The 19,585-nt window shown below is 31.4% G+C and overlaps 1 protein-coding gene across 1 annotated transcript; it reads right to left on the reverse strand.

Annotated features, from left to right (window-relative positions):
* Positions 1 to 329: 329 nt before the first annotated feature.
* On the reverse strand, positions 330 to 2,491 carry LOC100781383 (NAC domain-containing protein 100). Its single transcript, XM_003543807.5, has 4 exons — positions 2,290 to 2,491; positions 1,873 to 2,087; positions 1,487 to 1,764; positions 330 to 1,111 (listed from the first exon to the last, which is right to left on the reverse strand). Exons 2-4 carry the CDS (start codon positions 2,069 to 2,071, stop codon positions 512 to 514), a joined length of 1,077 nt encoding a protein of 358 aa, XP_003543855.1. The 5' UTR covers positions 2,072 to 2,087; positions 2,290 to 2,491; the 3' UTR covers positions 330 to 511.
* Positions 2,492 to 19,585: the final 17,094 nt, after the last annotated feature.

Consider the following 19,585-nt stretch of genomic DNA (forward strand, 5'->3'; position numbering starts at 1 on the left):
TGGCCTTCATTTGTTTCTGCTAATCATCTATGCAAGTACCAAAGGGCCCTGATATGCTACTTTTGCAAATTAGTCAATATTTCAGTTCTTTAGGGGAAATCAGGGTCCTGTTACCAGCAGAGCATCCTAGATTTCCTGTCACCGAATAAGTTTCAATGCTCAACTAATTGAATTTGAAATGAAACATGATTTTGGTCCTAACCTACTATTACTATTTACTAACCTCGGAAAATAACTATCCTGGAAAAAATTGTAGGTTGAGAAACATAACAGTTTAGTACTATAAAGTACTATCATAAAAAATTACTACTACTATAAAGTACTACTATAAAAATTTACTAATATAATATAAAACTGTCAAGCCATACAACTTTGGAAAACCGTAACATCCATTTCCTGTACTTTGTAGGATAACATTAGCTTAAGAGCAATTTATTTACATGTATAATAGCATTTAATCCCTAAAGTTTCTCTAATTTTAATCTGCATATAGTGTATCCTTCAACCTTCTTTAAAATCCCCATAGGCCACTAGAATACACATGTCCTACGGAAGGTGATGAATATTCCTGGTTCCCAAATGATCTTTGGAACATTTCATAGTTGTTGTACATCACAGAGGACATGTCAGCATCAGAGCCTTTACTATCCTGAGCTTTCTGAGTTCTTTGGCCAGCACTTGCTCCATGGTTTTCAATCAACATCCCCAACATGGACTGTTCCTGATGAAGCATGAAGTAATCTGAGCTGTGTGAATTCCCAACTTGGAGTGATTGGTGGGACACGGTAGGGGCAGATTTAGAAAAAGTCCATGAGGCAGGGGAAATATCAGAGGGGTTTGAAGAATATGAAGATGCCAACATGAGAGTTTCATAGCTATCCGCTATGTTTTCATCTTGTGTCCTTTGGTCCTCACTTTGGTTTGGATCAGAGAAGCATGTTGGCTGTGATGACTCCCCCAAAACAGGTTTTGATTCACTGTCGTTGTATGGAGAAGAATCCATCAATGAAGGCATGTCCTTTGCAAAATTGCTGAATCTCACCAACCCAGAAATTGGCATTTTCTTCCCACCATTACTCTTCTGAAAAATCCTGCAGATGGCCCAATCATTCTGAATGGAAACCAACACAAACAACCATATGAACAAACATTAATGAAAAAACAATAAAAAGTAGACAAAATTAAATACTTTTTGTTAAACTTTTTTTGTGTGGGTAAAATGACCGTAATGAGGTTTGAACCTGATACCTTGTAAGACTACCCAAATCCCCTACTAATAGGCGGGCACTGAGATTTTTGTACAACATTTGTTGTATAATAACTTTGAGACAAATATTTCACAAAAATCGTTGTTTTTTCGATTCTTGTGAAGTATTTTTAAGATTTGTGTATTAAAAAAATAAAAAATATAAAGCGAAAATAGAAATAAATGTATATGGTATCAAATATTAGAGAACCCTAACAGAAAACAGAAAACAAACTTTACCATGGCCTTTTTGGGTGGATTGTGCACAGAATGTTCATCTTCTAATCTGTATTCATGCATGACCCAGCTAGTTTTTTCACCACTTGGAGCTCTTCCTTTGTAGAAAACAAGAGTTTTCTTCATTCCAATCAGTGCCTTTGCCTTATATATCTCTCTGTCCTTGCCTGTTGCCTTCCAGTAGCCAACACCAGTGGCCCTATTAGTCCTTTGACCAGTTGGGTATTTTCTGTCCCTCACACAGAAAAAATACCACTCCTTTTCACCCATTTTGGCCATCCCTTCATTCAAAACCCATGAAATGTTACATTTAACCACAATTCTGATCAAAAGGTACCATAAATAACAATAATGAACACCAAAACAGGATCATAAGAAAAAAGACTCACAAGGCAAATCCCATGGTTCACACTTGTTCAAATCAGCCTCTCCAATGGCTCTGGCACAGAAGCAGCTATCAAGAACCTTCTGTGAGAGGTAGTGAGTGATGAGTTCTTCATCTGTTGGATGAAACCTGAATCCTGGTGGCAATTCAAACCTTTGCTCTTCCAATATTTCCCTCTGATGAATGTTCTCCATTGCTTGCATCACACACTTTTAAGCCCTGTGTTGCATCAACAAAAAACAAATGAGAAACAAACCCATCGGTTTCAATTTGTGATTATGACAACAAAACAACCACTTTTCAAACAAGGGAATCTGTTAACACACTTAAGATCTCAGACCCACATCAAACATCAGATACGTTTATGTTTATGATTATCCTTGTTTTATTTTTAAACTCCAGAAGAAACAAAAGAGCCAACCTGTAACAAGATTAGATAAGCATGTAGCAATAGACAATCCTCACAAAGTTTTGCTGAGAATGTGTGTAACTGAAGAGAGGATAAGGGGAATGAAGTGAAGAAAGAAAGAAAGGGGTGTGTGAGGATGTTGTTTAGAAAAGACTGTGTTGTGAGAAACATAACTCCTTAAATAGTGGTTTCTTTTGCGGATTCAGAGAACCGTGGCTTGCATAACAACTTATGTTGTGTGTGTGGGGTGGTTTCGTGCTTTTGGCTTTGTCTTTTCTCACTTTTTTGAGGTTATTTTTTCCCCTGGATTTGACCAGGAACACCTCACTAACTGAGCCTGCACGCAACTGTTTGATGTCACCGTGTTCTCTTATTATTATGCCATAGCTGTGGTAACTGCCTCATCACCATGAAAATACATTCTTTAGCAATAGTGAAATATCATCAATGTATTTATTCATATTCATCCATGTATCTATTCATTTTTCTAATATATATATATATATATATATATATATATATATATATATATATATATATATATATATATATATATATATATATATGTTTTAGTTTTGCTCACGCCTAATTATACCATGAGCCTTTATTTTTAGCAGCATTCCCTCTTTTAGTTAGCTTTTTCTTTATGCATAAGACATAAATTCAAGATCTTATTTAAGATATCAAACTGCTTGGATCAATGTAGAGTTGGTAGCTATTCATAATTTAGTTCTTGATTTAAAAATTAAATCATGTTAAATGTATTTACAAAAATTTAATTTTAATATATTAGTGATGTAAAGATTTTTACTTATTGTTCAATTAAAAATCATCTTGATGTAATTTTTTAAAGGCATAAATATGTTTTTGATCCTTGATATATATCTGTTTTTGGCATTAGTCTCTACTAAATTTTCCTTTCGAATCTGGTCCCTAATATTTGAAAATTTTTTGTGTGAGGTTCCGACTGTTAATAGGAATTCATTATCTGCGCTTATGTGACCATTAACTGGTCATGCATACATGTCATGTCACGTGTAATCTTTGTTAAGTGAGATTACATGTAGGATTTAAAATCTTTGTTAAGTGAGATTACATGTAGGATTTAAAAAAAAAAAAGTTAAAAATACGGTGTGTGGTTCCTCCAACCTCTTCCTTCCACCACCCCTCTTCTTCGTGGTGGTCCAAACCAGAAGGCCCAACCACACGAATCCACGTCGCCAGAATGTTGACCCCGGCATAGGCACAAACCCATCTTCTTCCTCCTCCTCCAACCCCTTTCTTCCACCACCCCTCTTCTTCTCCACCATCACCAACAAAGTCATCACCACCACCCTGAAAACCACAACAACCCCAATCACAATCCCACTCAAAACCTTCCTATCAAACCCCTTCTTCCTCCCACCAGATCCTCCCTTTGTAACCCTAACATAAAAACCCCTACTTTAACCACCACTAGTCAAATTCTGAAAATCTGAAAGCAACCCATAAAAATTCCTATAAATCCCAGAGGCTCAAACTAACTGACACACTCACATAACTTTGAAGTTTCTCCAATGCAAACTCTGAACCTCCCGCAGGGTCCCCAAACCTAACAAACACGTTTAAGATTGGGCAAAAAAATGCAAACAGTTTCTTGTTTTTTCTTGTTCTTATTTAACTCGAGTAACTACATATTCTTTTATACTTTTTATTCAGACTCTCCTCTCTTATCACTCTTGCATTTATCTCTTTCTTCCTCTTCTTTCAATAATAATAACAAATACATTAAATATCAATAATAATAACATACATGGAACTAGTCTGTTTTTCTTTTTTCTAGTAATAATGATGACAACGAGGACAGTTCCTTGAAAACTCTTTGACTTTGTTTATTTAACCCGTAATTATAGTAAAACCTGAAATTAAATGGGTTCTAAATTACAGAGGTGAAATTCTTTTCTTTTTGAAGATGTAAATAACAGAAAGCTAAATATATATCTCCAAACCAAAACAAGCTGTCAATAAAAATCTGCAAACAAAACAATACTTTATACTCTAATGTATTTGTAAGACTTGATATTTATCCCAAAAGCACACACTCTTTTCGTGAGAAATAATAAGAATAAACGTTGAGTAACTTATATGACCAACTCTACCTTATCCCAGAAATGCTATCCACACTCAAAGGTACATAAATTACGTGAAACCAAAAACAAAAGTTGTTAGTTTTTGAACAATATCTGCAAAGCTGAGGTTACTTTTGAGCATAAGTAGCTGGCAACAGACAAATTAATATGAGAAATTAAAAAAAAAAAAAGAAGCTTAGGCATTAAGATATTATCTCTTCATGTTTATCTCAACCATAAATATCATTCAAAGGAGATATACGTCCACTACTAGCACCAACTTTTATTTTTAATAAAAGCTTATAAATTGTTGAATAAAGGGAAAGGACATTAATTAGTGTAGCTTAAATAATAAAATCGAATTTCCTATTACTCCAATCGCATCATTCGTGGTCTTTATTTCTTTTCTCTCGTTTTTCTTAATAAAGACTCATTTATAAAGATATTTGTATTTTTTTAACAAATGAAATGGTTTAAATTATGCAAACTAATGGTAGGTATAATATGGGAAACATATTAGTTTTTTTGTTTCTTTTGGGGTGCCCACAATCTGTTACGTACTTACAAATATGTTGACTCAAAAAATATTTTATTAGCCCTATTAATTGCGTTGTGTAAAATCTAAGTGGGACCAATTGCACTTTATATGTGCCTTGCCAAATTAAGTTATATATAATACTAGAACAAATTTGATTAGCTAATGAACTAATGTGTTGAATAAATTTAAATGGCATTACACATTGTTACATGAAAATTTACTTTTTCCTACGCAGTATAATTAAAGATGATGTCACAGAAAAAAAATCCAGGGAAGGTAGTTTAATTCCGAGGAAGATTCAGTTCAATTTAGATGTATAATACTAGTTGCGTAGATTCATAAACAACTGTTCTTTTTTTTTCTTTTTCCTCTTAGTTACATTTTTTTCCCTGAAGTTTGACTTTGTTGTGAATTTTATTTCCACTTAATTATTTTTTTCTCCAATTTTCCTCAAATTGTTTTTAAAAATATTTATTTTTTCTCACATTTTACCTTTATATATATATATATATATATATATATATATATATATATATATATATATATATTCACAATGTTAAAATGTTGGTTCAATATTTTCATGGTCATCTAACCATTTAACAAACAATTGAAAGATAGCCAAAATTTACAACATTTTGAAGCTTCGAGAGCAAAATTCGTGAAAAAAAAAAGTAAGGACACAAAATTTGCAACAAAATCAAACTTGAGGATAAAAATTGCAATTAAGCTCTTTTTATTTCCCACTCTAATTGTCCATCTTCTTCTTGCAATTAATTTTGTTATGATATTAGAGTTTGATGGTCTCTATAGTTATTAGTATTTTATTTACTTAAGCTTTTCACGTTAACCCGCCCACGACAATGCTTAATATACTTAAATAAGTTTTTGTTAGGTCCACATGGTAGCAGAGAAAAAAAAATGCAACGCCAAGATGCTACCATGAGAATGTATTAATTTTATATTAGGTAAATCCTTTCAATTTCACAAGTGAAGTTTATTTATAGCGTTTTTGAGATGTTTAATTGAGATATTTCAATTGGCATTGTTGTGAGAGAAATTAAATAAATAGGTTAGTATGTGAACGAATTAAAGGAAGAAAAAATTATAAGAAGAAAATCATGATACAATAATTTAATTTTTTGCAGATATATAATCGTTAGTCTTACATAAGTAGAACATGAAATAGAAAAAAAAAAAAAAAGGTTATCATGTGAATGAATTAAAGGATGAAAAACCCGTAAAAAGAACATGTTTTGGCTCCACTATACCTCAATTTGCTGCTGAGAAAGATCATATTAGTAAAGAGTTAGCACAAAACCTTTCACTTTAATGGAATCAAATTAACATCTAGAAAGAATATCTTAAACCTTTCAAGTGGTGCATTGTAATTCTGATTGTCTTTATGCTTATTAATAAAATTATAATAATCCCTTTACTTGTTGATATTCAATCAAATTGCATTTATTTTACAAGTTCACAAGGAGGGAGGGGGTTCTCCTGAGCTGAATATTCCCATGAAGTAGAGGAAGCTATGACACATTGTTTTTATAAAACTAATATCTATAGATACAGAGTTTGATTAGAAAATAATAATATGAATCTTGCTAGACATTGATTAAGGAACTAAAAGAAGAAAATATTTATTGTAAAAATCATATGAGAGTGTAAATTATTTTTCTCAGCATACTATTAATTATGACTCAAGTTATTGTTGCACTTTTCATATAAAATTTATAATTATAAATTAATATAATAGTTGAAGTTTATCATAACCTATGATGTCACGGTGAAATTTTATCAAAAAAATAACTTATTATTGTATTCCGTGGCAAGGAGAACAAGATCCCACATGTAACATGCAAAAAAATTATTTATAGATATGCTTATTAAATTTTGGTTGTATTAGATTATATTGGATGGGTTCCCATTGATAAAGAATGAAGAACTAGATTGTTGTTGTTACTTAGTTCCTGCTTAGTTTCTTTAATTTTATCATTAATTTCACTTAAATAAGTGAGCTTAGAGACTGATTTTAACAAGTCATATGCATGAAATATGCATGGATGAACGGTGAAGAAGGAAGACTGCAGGAATGTCTTCAGATTCCTTTTTCTTTTGTTTTTTAGTCTTATTCTAGTGCAATATCATTAGGGTAGTACCTCACTTATTTTAGCCATTGATTGTAAATGGCCCATAAACAAAAAAAAAAACAAGATGAAAAGCCAGATCAATGCATCCATGCATTTAGAAAAATGGAGAACAACAAGAAACATAATTAGAACTGAAAATGAAACCATCATTGGATTTGAAATAAATAAAAAAAACGAGTAATTCCTCTTTGGTGACGGTGACGGTGGTCCTTTAAGCAACGGTGTGGGGGTTGTTCTTTTATTATCATTAAATGTTGGTTGTTAGTTTTGTTAAAATTTAGTAAGTCTTGGCCAAGCTCCTCCTTTGTTGTTATGGCTAGTTTGGTTGAGGTGCATTGTTGTGGTGGCTCGTTGGCCGTTTGTGGTTCTCGTCATGGTTGGTGATGTGGTGTAACGATGAAGGTTTTTTTTTTTTCTGCAACTTGGATTTGTGCTAATAAATATACAAATTTATAATTCGTAAGAATCATACGGATTGGCAATCCGTATGAGTTTAACGCTATAAAAATTAAACTTTACACATTTGGGGAAATAGGGGTACTCACGACGATAACGACAACAATGACAACACCACCAAGAAGATGATCCACAAAATGGTGAAGATGAACAAAGGGGTCACGGCAGCACAACAAATACAAAAGAAAGCAACACGAGGAAAGGAATGAGTGTATTTCAATTTTAAGTGAAGGGCAATTTGGCCAATTCACTTTAATTGTTGGGTGTAGAAGAAATTCTTCCAGTGCAGAAAGAAAATCCCAAATTGAATTAGGCTTGTAATTCACATTATAAGACCATGGAAATCCTTGTTGAGTTGAAACCAAAAAATCATATATCTAATAAATGTTTTAATATTGGCTCCTTTTTGCATTCATATTATTATGCTTTTTTTTGGCATTATATGTGTTTCATACACATCATAATTACAAAATAAATGACAGCAATTATAAAATTCTAAAAAGTTTTCATGTTTTGAAAATGATACCAAATGGGAACATATAAAACATAGGTTTAAATATGTTTTTTATCCTTAATAAATACCTGATTTTTGTGTTTGCTCCTTAATAATTTTTTGTTTTGTGTTGAGTCCCTGATAAAATAACACTATTATTTTTTATCCTTGATATTTTGCTGTAGTCCCTGATAGATTAGAAAATTTTGTGTTTGCTTCCTAATAAATTAGCAAATTTTACTTTAGTCTATATTAATAACAAATAGAAAATATTTATCATGGAACAAACGTAAAATTTGCTAATTTATTAGGGGCTAAAAATAAGTGTCAAGGATCGAAAATAAAACTGTTGTTTTATTAGAAACTCATTGTAAACAAAAATTTATTAGGGAGCAAATGTAAAATTAGATATTTATTAGGGATTAAAAATATATTTAAGCCAAAAACATATAACTCACACCTACAACCAATGAACATGATCTTCCTACCAACAACAACAAACTTGATCATTCAAACAAAAGAAGGACTATAACTAAACTATATCGGTTAATAGGGTATGTCAAATAGATATTATGGGTAACCCCCCCAAATAATATTTAAATGATATATATATATATATATATACTCTGAAGCTTTAATATACGCTCCTGCTGTTGAAATTTTATAATTCCTAATTAATTAGTTAATGTGAGGTGCATATTATATTATAACATTTATATTTTTTATGGGCTCAATATAAGTTATCTAATTTGGTGAGCCTATTAGACTATCATTATAAAATTAATATGGACTTAATAAGTGAAAATCGATTTAGCCTGTTAGGAAATAATGAGAACTCTAACAGGTTAAAAATCTAAAGCACGGTTGTAGTTCCCAATACACCAAATCAAGAAACTATATTCGCTTCTTCTCATTCGACGACAAAACAAAGGTCCAAACAAAGGAAACAGTGATTTGATTGAGGAAGATCACTAAACCAATTGCTCCTTATAAATGTTAATACCGCTGCGTACTACGGATCTAGGTATTCTTCATAACCTCTCTTGACAATCTAACATAATGTGTTCATGGTGATTATTGTTATTTTATAAGGATCTCCTAAAATTCCAACAAGTGGTATCAGAGCCACCATTACTGTTAGATTATTGGGAATTAAAGTTGTTTGGTTTGTGTTATACCTATATTACTTTGTTACGTGAATCCTAATTTTATTTTGGGATTTTTTTATCACCGAATTGATTAAAAATTGTGATTGCCCATTTGGACGGTTTTTTTTCAATCACGATAAAATGGTCAGTCACGCGTTCATGTTTTTGCATTGCAATTGCATGAGAATTGTTTTTCGCTCCAATAATTTTTTATCATTGTTATTTGTGTTATATTGTTTGTTATTTGTGAAACAAAACACATGCTATGCCATGGCATGATATACATCACTTTACATGCATGCTTTTTGGCTTTATTATATTAGAGATATGAAGTTTTTTTCTCGTTGGTGTGAGCACGTTAGCCATCACATGACATAATTCACATAATATACATGCCTTTATGTTACATATCATACATGGTCATTGTCATGCTTGGAGTTGAAAAAATTAAAGTGTTTGCTTTCATCCGAGAGAATAAAATCTTGGTTTTTTTTTGTTTATTTTCTTTATGAATTACGTATATGATTTATGTTTTTGCATATACAAATCTAGTGTTATATTTGGGTGCAAATTTAGCAATTGCAAACCCTCTCCTTTTTGTGTAGGTTGATTTTGATTAAATTAATTGAAACAATATGTTACCAATGTAATCTAATTTAGTTTGAATTGCATAGATATTAGTATAAAATTATTTATGCAAACTGTGTTTTATCCAAAGAAAAATACAATTTGGCCTAATAATATTGTACTCGTGATGATAAATGTATGACAATAATAATGTATTTTTATGTGAGTAATAGTCGATCCAAAGAGAGACTATTATTTGATAAAATTTATTGTCAATATTTGATCATTGAGTTGAAAGTACCAATTATAAATTAATTTATCTGTCATCTTATATATATTTTATATAACTTGTTGGCTAATTTGTGAGCATGTAATTATTTTTTTAATTATTATTCAATTTTTGTTGCTAGTGCTACAAATGTATATGCTCAAGTGAATTGTCTCACAATGCTAAATGGAACATATTTTAAGGTCGGGAAGGAAGTAGTAAAGATTGTGCTTGGCGGTATGGAGTTAGATTTGACACTCAGAACGGAATGACCCACTTCCACCTCATAAACCTCTGATGAGACAGAGGTTGATAAATGGAATCGTTCCAATCATATGCGCATTATGACCAGTCTATTCCCGCAGCGTAGGCTTTATTTCTGAGGGTGAAATGCAATTAAGATTCTTGAGGAAATTGAGCAATAATTTACACAAAAAACGAGAAGGCGGGGACTAATAACCTTTTGGCTAAACTCATCTCCATGGCGTATAAGGACAAAAAGTGATATAAGGGAGTACATAACTTGACATCAAAACTAAAAGTACTTAAGCTAGAGTTTGGTGAAGACCTGCTTGTACATTTAGTTTTGATCTTACTTCCTGCAAACTTTTGGCAGTTCTAAATGACACTCAAAAGGACAATGGTCCCTTAATGAGCTTATATATGAAAGTGCTTATTTAAGTTCGACATCTCAGAATAAGAAAAGAAAGAAAAGAAAACTAAGGGCGTTGTAGAAGGGTCTTCTCAGCAAAAAAACAAAAGAAAGATGAAAAATTTACCTACTACTTCTACAAGAAGTCTAGACACATGAAGAAAAAGTGTCCAAGTTACGTTGCATGGTGCATAAATAAAGGTAAATCTCTTGCTCTTGTTTGTTCTGAAATTAATCTAGCTTTTGTACCTAAAGATACTTGGTGGGTGAATTTTGATGCTACTACTCACATAAGTGTAACCATCCAGCATTGCCTCTGGAGCCAATTGTCAAGTGATGATGAAAGATTCATATTTGTGGGTGACGATAAAAGGGTTGCGGTGGAGGCTATAGGAACTTTTAGATTACAGTTGAAAACTAGATTTTATTTGGATTTATTTGAGACTTTTGTTGCGTCGTCTTTTAGATGGAGTTTGATTTCAATTTCTAGTTTTGACTAATTTGATTTTTCTTGTTCATTTGAAAATAATAAAGTTAGCCTCTACCAAAATTCAAATTTGATTGGTTTTGGTTCTTTAATGGATAATCTATATATGTTAAATGTTATTTGTTCCTATAATGAAATACTGCAAACAAACTCACGTGGTACAAAACAAAAGTTAAATGAGAATTCAGCCACCTTATGGCACAAACGCTTAGGTTATATCTTTAAACAAGAATTCAGAGACTTGTGATGGATGAAATTCTTGAACCTTTAGATTTATCAGACTTTGAAGTTTGTGTTGAATGCATAAAGGGAAAACGAATAAACATGAGGAAATTAGGTGCTGAAAGAGCTAAAGACGTCTTAGAATTAGTACATACGGGCATTTGATATCTTTTTCCAACACCTTCTTGGAATAGGCAACAATATTTTATCTTGTTCATAGATGACTACTCTAGATACGGTTACTTGTATTTGATGCATGCGAAGTCCCAATCCCTAGACTTTTTAAGAGTTTCAAGCATAAAGTTGAACTTCAACTTGGAAAGAAAATTAAGGCTCTCAAATCTGATCGTGGTGGCGAGTACAATGGCAAATATGATGGATCAAGAGAACGTCCAGGACCTTTTGCATTTTTTCTCAAAGAGTGTGGAATTGTTCCGCAATACACTATGTAGGAAAACCTAGCATGAATGGTATGGCAGAACGACGAAACCGAACTTTTAAGGATATGGTGAGAAATATGGTTAGTCATTTTTCTTTGCCAGAGTCGCTTTGGGGATAAGCTTTAAAGACCGCAGCTTACATCCTTAATAGGGTGCCAAGTAAAGCAATTAACAAAATTCCTTATGAACTTTGGACTAGCAAAAGGCCAAGCATTAAACACATGCATATTTGAGATTTTCAACTAAGGCACAATCTTATAGGTCGTATGAAAGAAAGCTGGATTCAAGAACAATTAACTACTATTTTGTTGGCTATGTCGAACGCTCTCATGATATAAGTTTTACGATCCCACTTTAAGAACCTTTTTTGAAACAAGAAATGCGAGATTTATTGAGAAAGTTGAATTTGGGAAAGAATGTTGTCTTTCTTGAATAACCTCTTATTGACAGTGTGATGTAGCTCTATATGGAGCTTGTAGGCCTTGGATCTTCTTCATCAATGGAGTTCTTTGCTTCTTGAAGATGAATGCCAGTGGAATGGAGAAGGAAGAATGATGATTGGAGATGCCACTTCAAGGAAAAGATGAGTCAAGAAGAAGCTCACCACCATAGGAAACCATGGATAAGAGCTTGAAGGTAGGAGAAAATGAGTAGAGGGAGAGGGAGAGAAGGAGCACGAAATTTTGTGCCTCAAATGAGGTCTGAACTTTGAAGTGTAATTCTCAAATGATCAAAGTTGAAAAAATACACACACATGGTCTTTATTTATAGCCTAAGTGTCACACAAAATTGAAGGGAAATTTGAATTTCTATTCAAATTTCACTTGAATTTGAAATTGAATTTGTGGAGCCAAAATTTCACTAATTATCATTAGTGAATTTTAGATATGGTTCAGCCCACTAATCCAAGATCAAGTCCAAGATTCTCCACTAAGTGTGCTTAGGTGTCATAAGGCATATAAAGCATGAAGGACATGCACAAAGTGTGATTATATGATGTGATAATGGAGTGTAGCAAGCAAATGCTCACCTCCCCCTCTAAAATTTAATTGGATTGGGATTCTTCCAATTCAATTAAATTTATTTCCCAACACACACATCAAATATTCACTTAATGCATGTGAAATTACAAAATTACCCCTAATACAAAAACTAGTATAGGTGCCCTAAAATACAAGGGCTGAAAAATCTTACATTTCTAGGGTACCCTACCTACATTATGGAGCCCTAAATACAAGTCCCAAAAATAATGAAATCTTAATCTAATATGTTCAAAGATAAGTGGGCTCATACTTAGTTCATGGACCCGAAATCTACCCTAAGGCTCATGAGAACCTTAGGGCCTTCTCTTGCATCTCTAGCTCAATCTTCTTGGAGTCTTCTATCCAATGCCTTTGGGGGTAGGATTGCATCACAGTGCTCAAGTCCTCATACTTATTATTGTTCAAGAAACAACTCTAGTAGTAGAAAACAATGTTCCAATTATTGTTGGTGACATTGTTCAAGAAGAAGACAACAATGAGGTTTTCCCTCAAATACCTATACAACAACCTCAAGAAGTGTCATTAAGGAGAACTATTAGAGAGAGGAGAAGTTCAATCCTAGATGATTATATTATATTTCTCCAATAACATAAGGATGACATTGGTTTAACAAAGGATGATCCAATCAACTTCTGTCAAGCTATATGTAGTTCTAACTCTCAAAATTGGGTCGATGCCATGAAGGATGAGATGAAATCTATGCAAGACAATGATGTTTGGAATCTTGTTGAATTTCCTAAAGGTGTGAAATCTATTGGTTGCAAATGGATATTTAAAACCAAAAGGGATTCAAAGGGCGATGTCGAGAGATATAAGGCTCGTTTAGTCACTAAAGGTTTTACTCAAAAGGAAGGCATTGACTATAAAGAAACCTTTTCTCCAGTATCTTCAAAGGATTCTTTTAGAACAGTAATGACACTGGTAGCTCATTATGATTTAGAGTTACATCAAATGGATGTTAAGACTGCATTGTTAAATGGTGACATTGAAGAAACAATTTATATGATGCAACCAGAAAACTTTGTATCAGGTGACTCAAAGTCTATCATTTGCAAAATAAATAAATCCATCTATGATTTGAAACAAGCTTCTGTAAAATGGTATTACAAGTTCCATCAAGTTATTACCTCGTATGGTTTTGAGGCAAATGTAGTTGATCATTGTGTATATCACCACTTCAATGGGAGTAAATACTTATTCTTGGTATTATATGTCGATGATATATTTCTTGCTAGCAACGATATAAGCTTCTAACAAGAGACTAAAAAAATTTTGAAATGAAAAATCTAGGGAAAGCCTCTTTTGTGTTGGGTATTAAGATACTAAGAGATCGCTCTCAAGGAATCCTAAGGTTGTCACAAGAGAGTTATATCGATAAGGTCCTAAATAAATTCGACATGAAAGATAGTAAACCAAGAGATACCTCGATAGCCAAAGGAGACAAATTTAGTCTCAAACAATGCCCCAGTAATGACCTTGAAAGAACAAAGCTGCAAAAGATTCCTTATGCGTCAGTAGTAGGAAGTCTAATGTACGCTCAAGTTTGCACTTCTCCCGATATAGCATTTGTAGTTGGAGTTCGAGGTAGATATTTGGGTAATCCTGTAATGCAGCATCGGAAAGCAGCAAAACATGTAATGTGTTACTTAAAGAGAACAAAAGGATACATGCTCACTTATTAGAAATATGAGAATTTAGAGATCATTGGGTACTCAAACTCTGATTTTGCTGGATGTCAAGACAGCAAATGTTCCACATCTGGATACATATTTATGTTGGTTGGAGGAGTTATCTCTTGAAAGTCTGCTAAACAGACTCTCGTAGCTTCTTCAACCATGGCTGCAGAGTTCATTGCTTGCTTTGACGCATCCAACCATGGGATATGGCTGAGAAATTTTTTTACTAGTTTGCATGTGGTCGATGGCATTGAAAGACCATTGAAAATTTATTGTGGCAATAAATTGGCAGTTCTTTACTCCAACAACAATAGGAGTACAACCAAATCAAAGTTTATTGACATCAAGTTTTTGGTTATTAAGGAAAGAGTTCAAAATAAACAGATTTCCATAGAAGATTTAAGGAGTAATGATATTCTAGCTTACCCACTTACGAAAGATTCGATACCTAAAGTTTTTCATGAGCACATTGCTCATATGGGTGTGGTTCCTTATAGTATCTTAGTTTAGTGAGAGTCTCATATATGTTCATGTTCTATGTTTTATGTTTTTTAGATATTTTTATAGATTGAATTTTCTATAAAATAAAGTTAAAGTTTATTATTTCATTCTGAGCTTGTTTTGTTTGCAATATCTATGTTGTGTTTGTATTGATCTCTATAAAGATAAAGTTTGGACTAGTTGAAAATGAACATGAATAAGATCACATTACATGTTATTTTTACCCAGTTTATCCATATTTGATCTATGTCATCAAGTATATGTGACATTGGTGATCATTGTAGCTCAATCTCATTGGATTATAATGAAAATTGCAACAATTCCATGTTACTATATAAGATGAACCAAATTGTTTAAGGGAAGTCTAAAAGTAAATAACATACGGTTAAGCCCGTAAAGACTTTTGTAGTATAAATGGCTAAAGTTAATATGAAGCTCAAGTGGGAGATTGTTAGGAATTTGATAATTTCTAATTAATCAATTAATGTGGGCTGCATACTATATTATAACATTTATATTAGTTATTTATATTTTTTATGCTCTCAATATAAGTGAACTAATTTGGTGATCCAATTAGACTACCATCAAAAAATTAATATGGGCTTAATAAGCGAAAATCGGTTTAGTCCATTAGGAAATAATGGAAACTCTAACAGGTTAAAAACCTAAGCACGGTTGTCGTCTCCAATACACCAAATCAATAAATTGTATTCTTTTCTCCCCATCTAACAAGATAACAAAGGTTCCAACAAAGGAAATGGCGATTTGGTTGAGAAAGATTACCAAACCAATTGCTCCTTATAATTGTTAATTTCGTTGGATACTAAGGATCCAAGTATTCTTCATAATCCTTCTTGATAATCTAATATAATGTGTTCCTGGTGAATATTGGTATTGTATAAGGATCCCTTAAAATTTCAACACCTTCAAGTTAGAAAGTTAAAGAGATTGTGTACGCCATGCTCTACTGCATGCTTGCCAATGCAAAAACTAGGACACCATTATTTTTTAGAAAAACGTTTTTGGACTATTTTGAATTGTCTATAACTTCAAAGAGAAAGGAAGGGAGAAGAGATAAGTGATTGATTTAATTAATAATGTAGTGTGATAGGAAAAGAAAGATAAAGAAAAAAATGTTGTTAATTGAATGTTTGAAATTTTTTGTTATGAAAATATAATTACTTAATCTTTATGAAGCAATTTCCAGATATTGATTTCATAAGGCATAGGTGTCCATATAACATTTATTTTAGGTTTAAAATATATTTTCGATCCCTAATAAATACTTGAATTTTGTATTTGTTTCCTGATATATTTTTTATATTGAGTTTCCAATAAGACAATAATTTTGTTTTTTATCCCTCACACGTTTTACACAATTAGAGAGTAGGATGACAAATTATACTCGTTGATTTGTTTGGATATTTTGATTAAATGTATACACTTGTGTAATTATTTATAATTGAAAACTAAGTATATATTAGGAATAACTTAAGTTTTTTTTTACAGCAGGATATAAGTTAAGTTTTTTGTTTTGAAGAGGGATATAAGTCAAGTTAAGAAATTAAAATTAGAATTTTTATGGGTAATTACATATAATATTTACTAAGGCAAATTACAGTCACATCCCTTTGACAAAATTTGACCAGATATCTTTTTTTTCTTTTTCACCTATAGACAAATCTCTCTCATTGCATTTTTTTTTTGTGTGTGAACCAAGTTAGGTATTCTTCAGTCAAAAGTTAAGGATTAGTCTCCTAATCAAGGTATTGAAATTCATTTAAGAGGTTGACTTCTCCCAATAAATATTTTTTCATTCGCATGAATGGGAAATTAGACCTATGACCTCATGTTTAACGGACACAATTATCTACCAATCATGCAATCCAATATTGATATATGTTCTTACTATATATTAACACAAACCTCCTTTGGTTTCTTTTGCTGCTAGCTATATGAATCAAGGAAGGTCAAAATAATGTTAAAAAAAAGGAAAAGTGAATGAACTGCTAAACAAAGTAACAAACACATTATACTCGTAAGATACTTTCTTATAAGACTTTATAACAATTTTTTTTTAATTTCAATTATTTATTTTTTAATCAATAAATTTATTCTCTACTTACACTTTTTTTTAAGGATTTTCTCTACTTTACACTTTTTTTTTTACAGAAACATACTTATGACATTTCATTAATAATCAACTCAGCAATACAAAAATTAACATGATAAAAGATATGAAGACTAGATAAAGATGTTGTAACTCTAGCTAAAGCATGAGTAACACTATTGTGTTGCCCTCTAACAAAACTTATATGATAGGTATAATTGCTAGCAGACAAACTTTGACACTCCTTAATAATAACCCCTAGTTCTCTACTTTACACTTAAAAACCTCTCATACTTTACTCTTAAAAATATCTTAAGTAGCTAGTTGACAACCACAAAAATCATTAATTAGTGCTCAATGATGTGAAAGATTAGTTGAAAATGAGGACCACAAAATACTATCTTATCATCAGCCTAATAATATCATCTGAATACCAACAAAATATTTCCGTTTCTGGAAAGTGATTATTGAGGCAGTAAAAATACGCATGTCTGCATAGGCTATTTATAAGAAATTTCAGTAGGACTAGGAAACTTCGTTGATCAGTGGAGATTGAATCACTGATTTATCAAAATCAACACCTATGTCTAAGAACTAGCTTAGATTAGACTATGCCGACATATAGGTGTTAAGCCTAATATTTTGCCACGTGGGAAGTTTTGGTTGGCAAAGAGAAAAGTGAAGTTTGTCACTAAACCTATTTTATTCAGTGTGAATTTGCTTCCTCTGTTCCGACATGAGCCAACGGCTGGGGACTTCACTTGTTATGTGGTATTCTGTGGTAAGAAAATATATACTGTGTTTATCAGGGCAAAAGAATCAGGCATGCTCAAAAGATGGAATAGCTAATTCTATAAGAAAAAATATATTTTTTTTCACGAGATCTGTTAGAAATTTATATTTAGAATTTCATATGTTTTTTTTGTTACTGAATTGATCATAGATCAATTAACTTATTAACAATACCCTGGTTGGGTTTTGTAATGAAGAAAAAGTAACAGTATTAAGTTATAAAGTGTTATGAATATTGGGAATAAAAAAGTTTATTAACCATGATTTTTAAAATAATTACTATAAAAATAAATGAATTTACCATAAATGATGATTCATGAATATTTTTTATAATGTAAAATCTTTTTACATAATCAATATATCAATTATTTACTCATAATTAGATGTCATAAATTTTATTTTCTTAATATTTACTTAATGTAGTAGGAGACTAAAAAAATATTTTTTAGCTGTTATATCTTGTTCCCTATTTTCAACTTAATTCCTTTAATAAAATTAATTTAATAAACAAAAAATAGAAGTGAGAAATAATTTAAGAAAATATGAACTTTTTTATTTTGTTTTTTTAAGGTTAATACTAGTTGTTAATTTGTTAATAAGAGAAATTTGAACACATGATCTCTTTGTTCTTCCTTCTCCTTTTAATCACCAAATTAACTTTATAGCTTTCTTTTTATTTATTTTGGAAGTACAACATTATATTGAGAACGGGGTTAGGGTATAAGATGTGAGTCTAAATGTAGCAAAGATTTTGGAAACTGCGAAAGGGCTAATTTCTACAATAATAATAAGTCCAACAAAGTTAGGCTACCTAATTATTTTAGAAGTTAGTTCTAAGTTGTGCATTCATGCACCTCGTGCTAGATATAACTGGAGATTGCTCACTTTCCGCGAAGTATATTTCACAAAGACAAGTGGAAAAGTCCCCAATACTAATCGGGTAATGTTTGCTGAAGAGAGGCGGGGATATGGATTGGAATGAATATAAAATTGGCCAAGGGATGGAATAAATCATTGAAAAAAATAAAATAATGGGATGTTTTGTGGCCTAACCAAAATAATGAAGTGTGGCAGTCAAATATTTCGAATAGAAATAAGTTTATGCCGAAAGTTTCTTTTAAGTTTATGAAAAATAAAGAACAAGAGAAAGTATTATATATACTAAGTGTAGCAGATTTTATACTATTAACTAATAAAAAATTGTTATATATGATAGTTTTATTAATTTTTATAATAAATAATTCCATATCATTCCTAATCTAATTTTTTATTGGTCGAGAGTACTGTAAACAAAAATTACTTTATTAATGTATAAATTTTAATTCCAAATATAAATAATTATATGTGTTGACTTTTATAATAAATAACTTAATACATTTCTAATATAATTTATGGTTTTTTTATCTGTAGGAATCAAAGATATGTGTCAAAAAATTTAAAATAATTCATACATCATACTTAACAAATTGAGTTAGACTTTCTTGATATATAAATATTTGTGATTGATTGAGTTATGTAAAAAGAAAAAAACTATTAATTCATGCATGTGTATGTGTGAGAGGATGAAAATTTTTAGAGTAATTTTTATATCTAGGTTTTATTTTTATTAATTATTAAAGTGTAGGTATCTCATGTAACAAAAAAAAAGTATATGGTT

Source organism: Glycine max, chromosome 13, assembly GCF_000004515.6.
Source record: "Glycine max cultivar Williams 82 chromosome 13, Glycine_max_v4.0, whole genome shotgun sequence".
In the NCBI taxonomy this organism is placed as follows: Eukaryota; Viridiplantae; Streptophyta; class Magnoliopsida; order Fabales; family Fabaceae; genus Glycine; species Glycine max.

Bases quoted from the DNA above. Each gene is read 5' to 3' on its own strand.
- LOC100781383 (XM_003543807.5), bottom strand. From the start codon at position 2,071: ATGCAAGCAATGGAGAACATTCATCAGAGGGAAATATTGGAAGAGCAA. The intron at 1,765-1,872 runs GTGAGTCTTTTT...TTTTGAATGAAG, and splicing joins TGAACCATGGGATTTGCCTT to GGATGGCCAAAATGGGTGAA. The intron at 1,112-1,486 runs GTAAAGTTTGTT...GTTTCCATTCAG, and splicing joins ATCCACCCAAAAAGGCCATG to AATGATTGGGCCATCTGCAG.